This window comes from Salvia hispanica, chromosome 1 (genome assembly GCF_029641045.1).
Source record: "Salvia hispanica isolate PSC_SH4W2 chromosome 1, Shi_PSC_v1, whole genome shotgun sequence".
NCBI classification, from domain to species: domain Eukaryota; kingdom Viridiplantae; phylum Streptophyta; class Magnoliopsida; order Lamiales; family Lamiaceae; genus Salvia; species Salvia hispanica.
The window spans coordinates 36,907,852-36,919,629 of NC_142692.1; the positions used below are offsets into that span (position 1 = coordinate 36,907,852).

Genomic DNA, 11,778 nt, shown 5'->3' on the forward strand with positions numbered 1-11,778 from the left:
ACTTAACATTATATTAGTATACCGCTTTGAGTCAAATCCTCTAAGTAATGTTTTTGTGTCATTTCCCATAAGACCTCGCGTACAAGTGGAGTTGGACAAACAGTTATGTATTCCTTGCAATATTACTTTATTTTTGGCTCAAGTGATACGAAAAGAAAGTGCTCAAACTATCAGATGGTGAGCCAAATAGAGTCGTAACAGATACAAACACACATAATATGTGATAAAAAATTAAAATTCACGATATAAGACCCCAACCACAAAAGATGGAATGGAAAAAATGTATACCTAATTAATACTACTTGAATTCATGCTATGTTTCCTCTTATTTTGGCAAACCAAACGTGATAAAAGAGACAACACCCATCCCCCCACCCTACCCTACCCTACCCCCTCTTGATAATTTAGAAATAACATGCTATATATAAGACTAGAAACTCGAACTCAAATTGGCATCAAAGAAGCTGAATGAGTGTATCATCAAATTGTTTATTTTTATCAATTTTGTTGGTTGTTACGTGCAAGCATGAGTTCTACTACTACCTCAAATGGAAGTAAGAAAAATGGAGATGGGAATGATTCATCATTTTCTTGGTTTGAGGGTTTTGCTTCGGTTTTTAAGGAAATATGTAATAGAAGTGACAAAAGGAGGATTATCCATAGCATCAAAGTTGGAGTGGCTTTGGTTCTTGTCTCACTCTTGTATTTGGTAAATTCGATGTTCAAGCAAATTGGGGAGAATGCCATGTGGGCTATCATGACCGTCGTTGTCATGTTCGAACTCTACGCAGGTCGACTCTCTCTTCATCTCTCTATCTTGAATTCAATTACTCTCATTTAAGGTGTGAGATGTTCGCTGTTGTCTGATTGTGACATTGTTTTTCTTTTGTTCTTTCCGTTGATTTGAGCATTTTTTTTGATAAAAAATAAAATCCATTACAGGGTTTGCTAAGCCCAATTCATGATTGGAAAATGTACATTTTTTTGTATATGTCTAAAAATGAAAACTCCATTCTTTGCTTTATTTCTCTATTTTACAGCATAAAATTTTTCCATTTACCACATTAAACAACACAACATAAAATCTCGTTTGCTGAAATATATGCGTGCGTGTGCAGGAGCTACATTGAGCAAAGGGATAAACCGCGGGGTCGGAACGTTGATAGGAGGAGGAATGGGGTGTTTGGCTGCCGTTTTAGCGGCTGAAAATGGAGGGATTGCTAAGCCAACCATCGTTGTTATTTCACTATTTGCTTATGGTGCGCTTTCTTTTTTCCTATCTTTTAATTTTGTTATTTATTATATTAATTATCAAAGACATATCTAATCTCTTCACATGCACCCAAAACTTTTCTTGTCCATACCTAATAATCTTATACTTTCTGTTACTATTTATTGATCAAAAAATTATGTGTCAAAGATTTCCTATAACTCCTAGGACACGTTTGTTTGTTTGGTGGAAAATAAAACTGTATTATGATTTCTAGGAATATTATGTATGAAAATATAAATTCTTGTGGCTATCTTAATTACAAGTAATTTACATACACACAATTGAGATAAATTTTGGATTTAATATTTTAGGCACTGTGGCGACATATTATAGAATGGTGCCAAATATCAAGAAGAGGTACGATTATGGGTTCATGATTTCGATCCTAACTTTCAATCTGGTGGCGGTCTCGGGAGTCCGGGCGGAGAAGGTGGTGGAGGTGGCGCGCGACCGCCTTGCTGCCATCGGCATGGGCTTCATCCTTTGCATCTTTGTCAACTTGTTCATATTTCCCATTTGGGCAAGTAATGACCTCCATTTCTCTACCTCATCCAAGTTTAACAAACTTGCTAATAGTATCCAAGGCAAGTAATTATTTTTTTGTTATTGTGGATTAATAGTAGTTAAAATCAAGAAATTTGAACAAATTCTAGGCAATCACATAAGTAATAATGTTTGGAATCAGAATATTAAATTACAAAGTTTCAATTATTTCTCGATCAATGTTAGAAATGACGTTACTCCATTAAAAATAAGAAAAGTAAAAAAGAAAGAAAGGAAAATATAAGAAAAATAGAAACACACCATTTTGAACTTAAATTTGAAGTAAACATTTGAGAAAAATGAAATTTTGCGATATGAAATTCAGATTTTTAATTTTATGGGACTGGCCAAGATTTGACTATTTTTTACTGTGATTTAAATGATTGTTGACCTTTATTATTTTGGGCTATATTGAAAATAACATTAGGAAAAAGATTAGTTGAACGTTTTTTAATTTTGATAGTTATGAATTTTAATGGATGAATGGTGATACCCAATTATTCATTAATGTTGCTTAGTGCTTCTAGTATGCATTTATTTTTTGTGATATTATATTGGAATTTTAGTTCGGGGTCTAACAATATCTTTTGCAATATTTTAGGATGCTTTGATGAATATTTCAAATTGGGAAGTGACAAGGAAATTCATGATAAAGTGGGTGATGGTAGTGCATCGATTCTAGCTTGCAAGATAGTTATCAATTCCAAATCAAATGATGAAGCATTGGTAATTAATTCATCATGTTGTAGTTAAAGATTTCATTTCCATTTTTTTATAAATGTAAATTAACCAAATAATGCTAATTAAATTTAATTATTTGCAGGCAAATCATGCAAAATGGGAACCATGGCATGGTAAATTTGGACTGTATTATCCATGGGATAAATATTTGGAAATTGGAGAGCATCTAAGAGAACTTGCTGCAACAATTATTTCTCTTAAAGGATGTCTTCAATCGCCCAAACAGGTACTAATAACTTGTTGCATTTCGATCAATTCGATAAGGTTTAAAAACGAACTATTAAATCACGAAATTTTGATTTTTGCCAATCGTCCCATCTGTGTACTGTTAAACAATATTTTAGGTGATGCTTTAAATAATGTTGTTTAATTAATATAAATAAAGGAAATAAAATTCATTTTAATGACACAATTTTGTTACAAAAGAAATTTGTTTTATACATATGAGACAATATGAAGAAAAAAAAATCATGATTTAATATTTTGTTTTAAAACCTTATATTACCTACTCGAATTTGATCAAACGTTTAAATAATTATCATCCCGTTAATATATCATTACTTATGTAAAATCATCTAGTCATTAGATGATTCAAATTTGAACTAATATTTAATTTCAGTGGTATATTTGTAAATATGAATCAAATTTATGAATTATAATTAATCATGTTTTTTATATTTTGTAATCAGCCACTACCATTGAAAAGGCAAATGCTAAAGGGACAATGTGACGATTTCTTGTTATCAATGATTTGGATATTGAATGAGATTGGAGACACCATTGGGAAAATGGAGAAGTGCCAAACAAAGCTTTCAATCAACCCTAAATTGCAGTTGCTGAAATTACAATTAAGCCCACCAGGGCCCTTCTCTTGCAAGATCGAAGTTGTCGAAACTGATGAAAATCTTGCTATTTTGAGCTCGAATTTCTTGATGTTGGAGATAGTGGAGAAGGTCGAAATTTTGGCTGCAAAAGTGGAAGAATTGGGGGAGATTGCAAATTTTAGAGCCACCAAAATGGATGTATAATATTTTTATGCTCCTATAACTAGTATTTATAGAGGCTGTAAATAACAAATTAATTTTGCTCAACATATAAGCCTTACTTACATGATAAAGTATACCAAAACTATAGAAATACACATAACAAATAGTATATGATGATATAAAGATTATCTTTTTTTTTAATCTAAATTCCATGACTATTTTAGTTATAAAGATGGATTATCTTGTCTTAAAAGTTGTGTCCAGATTTTTATTTTCTATAAGGACAAATGTGTGAGAAAATTATCAAAGTAGAGGGCGGCCCAAAAATAAAGAACAATTGCTTCCCATGAGGATTGTTTAGAGGCCCAATGTTTACGGTTCGGGTGATTAACCGCGAAATCGTAACCGACGGTTATGGTTTCAACCGGAATCATGAGATTTAAATATAATTAAAATTGTCACTTTTGGAGCCGTGTTTCGGTTGAGGTTCCAAAATTTCGAAACTGAAATCGTGTCGGAACCGCCGGTCTGCCGAAAAATCGTGAAACCGACCATCTAAACCATAAAAAACCGCATATTTTAGAACTTAAACCGTAACCGCAAAACACCCTCACGGTTCGATTTCGATTTGACAATTTCCGAAACTGGAACCGTGGGCATCTCTAGGATTGTTTCTTAGATGACTTTCTTATCCTTGCTTCTGTGCCTTAATGAGTGACGCTCAGCTTAGATGTGTAGCCTATTGGCTAAGGACGTTTTTTATTGCTATTTTTCGTCTTGCTACTTTGTTAGTTGCCGAAGAGTAGGGTTTAGGGTTTCGCTGCTCAGCGAGGACTTGGGTTTCACTCCACTTGTTTGCTTTCTTTAGTTACGAATCTTGTACTGCTTTACCTACTATTTATTCAGTAATCAAACCCTTCTCTAATTGAAAAAAATAAAAATAACACTATAGTACTCCCTTTGTCCCACATTTAGAGTCACTTATTGTTATGGCTCGAGTTTTAAGAAATAGTTAAAGTGTGTAATAAATGAAGTGAGATGGTGAAGTGTATAATAAATGAAGTGAGATAGTAGAGTGTGTAATAAATGAAGTGAGGTGATAGAGTTGGTTGAAGGTGGGTCCCTTTTGACTTTCGATTTTTGTTTTGATTTATTTTAATGTAGATAATGACATTTTTATTTAATTTTGATGAAGAATAGGGTAAAATTGTATGACCAAATATGGAAAATTCTAAAAATGACTCTTAAATTGGGACGAACTTTTATGGCAAAAAGTGATTCTTAATCTCGGACAGATGGAGGAATATATACGACGAAATATGTAAAATGTTATAAATGAAAGTATTGTTTAAGACAATACAGATTATTTTATTTTGGAATGAGCATAGAAAACAAGTGAGGAGGCGGCCAAAAAGAGAGCAAAGACGAACAAAAAATCTAAAAATGGGCGAATCATCCAACAATCTCACTAACGCATTTTCACAAACACCTCTTCTCCTTCACACAAACAACAACATTCATCAAACAAGATGGCTAAACCAATCCCCCAAATCCTCGCATCATTCCTGCTCCTCTCTCTCTGCCGCATCTCCTCCGGCGCCCCCAACACCGCCGTGAAGAGCGTCCTCTGCAACTCCGGCACCTACTCCAGGGGCGACCCCTTCACCGCCAGCCTCGCCCACGTCCTCGCCGAGCTCGAGGCCTCCACGCCCTCGCGCCGCGGCTACGATCTCCGCAACATCTCCCCCTACCCCAACGCCTTCGCCTACGGCCACGCCGCCTGCAACGGCACCCTCGCCACCTCCGACTGCGCCTCCTGCCTCGCCGCTGCCAAATCCGCCATGCTCGCCGGCTGCGACGCCCGCATCGGCGCCCGCGGTGAGCTCTTCGATTGCCTTGTCAGATACGAACAGTACCCTTTCGATGACTGATTCGATCATCGTGTTTGAATAATTTTGTGAATTGAACACAATCAGAGCTTTGATTTGTGCAATTTGCTGAAAAATTGGAACCCTAATTTACAGTATTCAGCATCATAAGCTTTAATTTGTGTAAATTGAACACAATCTGAGCTTTGATTTATGCAATTCGCTGCAAAATTGGAGCACTAAGCTTTACATTTGTGTAAATTGGCAGAATCAGAGATTTGATTTATACAATTTGCTGCAAAATTGGAGCCCTAATTACAGTAGTCCTGTGTATATGCAACAACATAAGCTTTATATCTGTGTAGAAACAAAATCTGTGGTTTTGTTATGTTGAATGACTCCCAAATGTGGAGGTGATTGAGTCAGTCAGGCTGAGGCAGGGGGAGAAGAAGAAGACGACGACGACTGTCGTTTGAGGAAGGCGGCGAAGAGGAGCTCGTTCCACGAATCGGGCACGCCGGGGAGACACCAGTGGCTGCAGTCTTGGCGGTGGATCGGAGCTCGTCCCCCGTTGGGACCTAAATAATACAAGGAGGAATGGCCATCTTTCCTCTGAGAAGTCATCAGAGTCACATTCAGTAACTCCACATTCCCAGTTTTTAGATGCTCGGATAGGCCATCTAACACGGTTTCCAGCTCTACGTATGAGGAGGAAGGCGGTGGGCCCGGATCGGGCAGCGTCTGGAGATGGCAGGTGCCGCCGTTCTTCCAGTCTCCGCCTCCGAAATGAATGGGGGAGTAGGCTCGGAAGACGAGATGGGTCTTGGAGGAGTTCACTTCGCGGGTTATCCAATCTGAGAGAGTCCTCAGGGACGCGTGGAACGCGTCCCCGACGCTCATCCCCATCTTGATCTCGTCCCCTTCTTGGAAGTAACATCCCCTGAAGACGACAATACGCGTTAACTTCATATACATGTATCGTATACAAATCGAACAAGATAACTCATTACAAAAGAGTAGTCTATCGCGTACCCTCTAATGGTCTTCTCGTAGTTCCACCAATGGCCAGTGTTCAAAACGAGCAAATCCGCCTCCTTCCAATGCTTGGAGCTCCAATCCATGTGATCGAGTTTGAGGGTCATTTTGATCATCTCCGGAGTGCCTGGAGGCGCTCGGCTCTGTAGGACGAGGAACGGAGCTCTGTAGTATTCGACTGTGCAGTTGAAATCGGAGAATTTGAAGATCAACGAGCCCGAATGCTTCGTGATAGGGCTTCCGTTCACTTCATACACGGAAGTTTTATTACCAATGGCAGAAGACAACATACACAAAAGGGATTCCCATTGGTTTCTTCCAATTGAATCTCCAACAAAAACTATCCTTTTGTCTCTCAGCTTTTCAAGCATCACTTTTCCATCAAATCTGCAACCCAACAAACATGAAAAAATCTAATTTTCATTCAATTTCCGTCAAGCCCATAAAAAAAAGATTTCAAGAAATAAAACAATACAACAACTTAATCGAAATCCCATAACACTATTATATGCATTTCTCTATCTCATTCATATTTCACTGCCTAATCCCACTATGTAAAAATTTTCCAAATCTTCATAGAAAAACAAGAAGCCCCTTCATTCAATTTCCATCAAGAAAAGAACCAATTCAACAACTTGATTAAAATCATGACACTATTATATGCATCTCTATCAAAAACCTCATCTTTTTCATTCATATTGCACTTTCTAATCGCACTGAAATTTTTTCAAGAAAAACATCTTCAACAAAACTCAAGAATCCCTTTTATTCCATTTCCACCTAACCCATAAAAAGATTTCAAGAAAGGAAACAATACAACAACTTAATCAATCCCATGACATTATTATATGCATATCTCTGTCAAAAACTTCATCTTTCTCATTAATACTACATTATTGTCTAATCCCACTGCGTAAAATTTTCAAGAGACACATCTTCACAAAAATCAATAAGCAAATTTCCATCATGCCCATGAAAGGATGTCAAGAAAAGAAACTATACAACAACTTAATCAATCTCATATCTCTATTAAATGCATATCTCTATCAAAAACCTTATCTTTTTCTTTCATATTGCACTGTCTAATCTAATTTCACTAGTTAAAATTTTCACAAAAAAAAAAACCGTCATTCAATTTCAAGAAAAGAAACAACACAACAACTTAAACAATCCCATGAAACTATAATATTGATACTATTATATTGCAGTGTCATGTAAAATATTAAAGAAAAACACCAATCTCCACAAAAATCAAGAAACCCTTTCACACCCACAACCCAAACTTCAAAATCCACACCAAAAACAAGTAATCCAAAAACAAAACCTGGGCAAGTTGCAATCTTTAGGCTGCCAACGCCACTTGGTGTAGAAGTGATCAGGCCGCCCATTCTCAGTGCATCGAAATCCACCATCCAAAAACATGCAATCTTGGGATTGGTAGAGAGGGTAGCTCTCATCCCACACCCAATTCCCACTAAATATGTCACAACCAATTTCAAGAAACCCCACTTTCTCCGATGACTTGAACCAGCTGCTCAGAAGCAGCAGCTGCCCATTGAGGACTCTGTAATCGAGTAACAGAAAGAAGGAGATTAGGCAGAGGCTGGAAAAGAAGCATCCCACAACTGCAGGAGAGGATTCTTGAAACTTCAATTTCTTGATGAAATCAAAGTGCCCCATTTTTTCAAATTTGAGAGGATTTCGATTGGGCGGTGTGGGTTAAGTCTGACAAGAATGTGGGATGATGAGAGGGAGAGGACAAAGATGTGAACAAATGATTTGTGGACCAATTTGTAGCTTGATTAATTATTTTGTTTGCATTTGAGAGAGAGGGAGAGGGAGAGTGGTGGGGACTGTGAAGTTGAGGTGTATATACAGTTGTGGCAAAGCGGTTTTGCGCATTCAGAGGTGACGCCGCAATTTCTCCCCTTTTTGGGAAAACGTTATTGCTTCATTATTTTTATATAATCTCTAATGCAAAATTTGCTTCCTTACACAAAAAAGTTAAATTGGTCCAAATAATGAAGTAGAGAGTCTATAATAAGTCCACACAGAATTTTTCTAAGATGAAATTGGTTACTCTTATAAATGTAAAAGGTTGAAATGAATAATTATAAGATAAAATAGTGGTATAATTTTGACGTTATGGAGAGAGAATGATATATATTGTTACAGGTTGAGTTCATACATATTGTCACGAATTGAGCTTATGAGTAGAAAGTTAATCGAATAAGATATAAGAATAGACATGACATCTAATCACAATTAATCATAACAACCGAATAGCTCCTAGGTATCTAATGCTATTTTATACATTAAGGTGACGTTCGATTGTCATGACTAATAATCATGAGACTATCCATCTAGTATTAAGTTATGAGATTATTTTAGTTGGAGGGGGAAGCTATCACTAATTATCATGAGACTATCCATCTAGAATTAAGTTGTAGGGTTCAATCTTATGAACCAAACATGATACATATTTAATCATGAGATTTAGTCTTGTCAACCAACACCCCCTTAAGATGTGTTCAGTTTTCATTATTATTAATTACATGAGGCCATATTTATTTTTATGGCAAATTATTAAAAAATATGAATTTTGATCAAATTTTGGTTGTCTTATTATTTTGAAAATAAGCTATTTTAACACTCTTAACAATTTTTCCTAAAAGGGCAATATTCAAAATTCAATAAAGATAACACCACTTGTGAATAAGAATTTGATTTTTTTTCGTTGAGGAATTGAAAAAAAAAATGTTGAAATTAGTATTTTACTGTTGATTTTCAGAGTTCTGGTACAGATCAAATTATAGTATTTGCAACAATTTTTCCTTATTTTTATATCTTGTTGGCTTGCATCTTTTCAATAATTCAACTCTCGCGTCAGTATATTATTTAGGAGGATGATTTCTAGATGGGGAAATATTAATTCAAAAATGAAAACAAAAAATGATAAAATTGTTAATTTATACAAATAAAAAAGAAAATGGAAATTGAGGAATGGGGTATAAAAAGTGTGAGAGAAAATGAAGGAAAGGCGTGGGAATTGTGGGGCTTTGGTTATGAAAAAATGACATTTTGCAGCCGACAAAATTCCATTGACTCTCTTCCAACACGTGAAATTCTTTGTCACAAAATTAAAATAGAATCTAATTGTAGAATTAAATAAGTACTATAAATTCTTTTCGTGTGACGTGAAATGTGTGTTATATAAGCGCATTTTATTGCATCAATTAGAGAAATATTTTTATGCACTTAAATAAAACTTCGCTAGTTTTTAGGAATTAGAAGCTAGTATCAACCGAAAATTTTGCATTTACTAAAAATATAGTGGAAAAAAATCCCACATTGATTTCGTATTATTCTGAATGGAGGCTTCGAAATGCTCACTCTATTATTCTATGAGATTTCTCAATCAAATATATAATTTGATACTCCCTCCCCTTGATAAATAATCTCATTTTGGCATTTTGGAATATCTACTAAAAATAGTTCAAATTTCTAAAATGGAAAACTTCTCTTTCATACTTATAGTACTTTATTTACTTTTTCTCATCTCTTTTATATTTTACCCACTTTTTTCTTAATATCTCTCTTACTTTATCTATTTTTTCTTCTTCTAACTGTTATTTACAAATTTCTCATTAAAATTCATGTTGTCCACATATTAATTATTTTTTGTGGACGAAGGAATATTATTTTATTTTTCTATCATTGAAAAAATATTATTGGGGGTGATAGTTTGGGGCTTTGTACTACTCAATTTTATTATAGTAGTCCTATAAGAGAGATTCAGGAAATTATTTTTAACATTAGTTTATGATTTTTACTACCAATTCTTAGGCTCGCCAAAAATGATTAAATTCGAGATTTTGATAACGATTGATCTAAATTAGAGTTGTTCAAAATCTAATTGGGATATGACGAAAATTAAAATAGTTAAAAAGGTAAAGTACGTTTGTTATTTAAAATTTTTGATTGATTATAAAATAAGGCGGCGTCTAACGTTTTCTCATTTTGCGCATTAATTTAGGGTGATTTTATTCATACCCTTTATTTTAATTATTATAGTATCAAAGGATTAATAAGAAATTATTATAAATTTGCAATTTAACACTATAATCCATAGCCCTTAAATTACACGTAACTTTTTATATCGAATTAATCTATAGCTATTGAGAAATAACACATGCACAATCACAAAAATAAATAAAGAGCACGAGACAATAATACTCAGTTTAACAATACGGACTTATGGAGTAAATATTTGTCTTTGTTCTGTGAAAAAAAATTGCGAATTTTAATAAAATCGCAATTAAATCCGCACTATTTAAATGTTATGGAATTGATAAAAAAAATGAACCAAAGTATGACTTAAATAACCGATAATTTATCCAAGAAAATAATCGCTTCAAATTGGGGCTATGGACTATAATTAACTAATAAATTCGTTACTATATGTTTTTCCTATAGATAGATATAGTAAATACGGGGAGTAATCAATGGCTAACTAATTAGCAATCTCAAACTAAGATTAAATCTGAGCTATTAGATTAGAAGATCTAATGGTTGAAATAATATTATATAAATTATATTTTTAATTAAAATATTAATAAATAAAATTAGAGGGTATTAATATCAATTCCCTCTCATTAAAATCATCTTAAAACTTTAAATTTACGTAACTCTCTCGATTTAAATTATTTTTTCGCAAAAAATATATCAAATTAAAGATAATTTTATAAGGATTCCAACGATATTTCAATTGCATATGTTCCGACGACATTCGGATGATGAAATTTGATATTTTTTATTTTAGTTTTCGTAAATGTTGATAACCGGATTTTTATCAACAAATACATCAAAAATCTCAATAAAACCATGTAAAAATCTCAATAAATATGTGTTGATATTTTCTTATACTTGTGTTGATATTCTTATGTCATATTGTTGATATTTGTAATACACTATGTTGATATAAAAAAACATTCACGAAAATTATCATATGATAACATAATGACGATATTATCCTTTTATTGATATTTTGTCTACTATTTATTGAGATTCATAAGATTTAATCTCATCCACTCATTTTAAAATTTAAGAATAGAAATTTAATCTTGATTTTGGATTAAGGTGCTACAAGCATTAGAATATAACCCTACTAAACATAGTGAATATGACAGCGATTCACGAATCACCCATTAATTTGTTAGTTATCAATTTGTATGTTGACCTTAATATAATAGTATAAATATAGGCATCAATAATATTTAGACTAATATTTTAATATTGGATATATCATTACACTTTTCGTGGGGCGGCCCAA

At 34.0% G+C, this 11,778-nt stretch overlaps 3 protein-coding genes across 4 annotated transcripts; 2 read left to right on the forward strand and 1 right to left on the reverse strand.

Moving 5' to 3' along the window:
- Positions 1 to 446: 446 nt before the first annotated feature.
- LOC125224348 (aluminum-activated malate transporter 13-like) lies at positions 447 to 3,742 on the forward strand. 2 transcript variants are annotated; one of them, XM_048127733.2, is made up of 6 exons: positions 447 to 791; positions 1,119 to 1,259; positions 1,585 to 1,797; positions 2,418 to 2,542; positions 2,640 to 2,783; positions 3,247 to 3,742. In XM_048127733.2, the coding sequence occupies exons 1-6, from the start codon at positions 527 to 529 to the stop codon at positions 3,583 to 3,585; spliced, it is 1,227 nt and encodes a 408-aa protein (XP_047983690.1). In that variant the 5' UTR covers positions 447 to 526; the 3' UTR covers positions 3,586 to 3,742. The 2 variants fall into 2 exon arrangements, with proteins under 2 accessions (XP_047983690.1, XP_047983688.1); XM_048127731.2 differs by having other exon boundaries at positions 448 to 791; positions 1,585 to 1,857; positions 3,247 to 3,741.
- A 1,330-nt stretch (positions 3,743 to 5,072) lies between these two features.
- On the forward strand, positions 5,073 to 5,726 carry LOC125222905 (antifungal protein ginkbilobin-like protein). The gene has a single exon (XM_048125787.2). The coding sequence runs from the start codon at positions 5,073 to 5,075 to the stop codon at positions 5,472 to 5,474; it is 402 nt and encodes a 133-aa protein (XP_047981744.1). The 3' UTR covers positions 5,475 to 5,726.
- On the reverse strand, positions 5,673 to 8,258 carry LOC125222904 (protein trichome birefringence-like 11). Its single transcript, XM_048125786.2, has 3 exons — positions 7,771 to 8,258; positions 6,444 to 6,833; positions 5,673 to 6,351 (listed from the first exon to the last, which is right to left on the reverse strand). Exons 1-3 carry the CDS (start codon positions 8,124 to 8,126, stop codon positions 5,838 to 5,840), a joined length of 1,260 nt encoding a protein of 419 aa, XP_047981743.1. The 5' UTR covers positions 8,127 to 8,258; the 3' UTR covers positions 5,673 to 5,837.
- Between the last annotated feature and the right edge of the window lie 3,520 nt (positions 8,259 to 11,778).

Coding starts and splice junctions, on each gene's coding strand:
- LOC125224348 (XM_048127731.2), top strand. CDS start 527: ATGAGTTCTACTACTACCTCAAATGGAAGTAAGAAAAATGGAGATGGG. Junction 2,543..2,639: donor AATCAAATGATGAAGCATTG/GTAATTAATTCA, acceptor AATTATTTGCAG/GCAAATCATGCAAAATGGGA. Junction 2,784..3,246: donor GTCTTCAATCGCCCAAACAG/GTACTAATAACT, acceptor TTTTGTAATCAG/CCACTACCATTGAAAAGGCA.
- LOC125222905 (XM_048125787.2), top strand. CDS start 5,073: ATGGCTAAACCAATCCCCCAAATCCTCGCATCATTCCTGCTCCTCTCT.
- LOC125222904 (XM_048125786.2), bottom strand. CDS start 8,126: ATGGGGCACTTTGATTTCATCAAGAAATTGAAGTTTCAAGAATCCTCT. Junction 6,834..7,770: donor AAAGATTGCAACTTGCCCAG/GTTTTGTTTTTG, acceptor GTTGGGTTGCAG/ATTTGATGGAAAAGTGATGC. Junction 6,352..6,443: donor TACGAGAAGACCATTAGAGG/GTACGCGATAGA, acceptor TGTCGTCTTCAG/GGGATGTTACTTCCAAGAAG.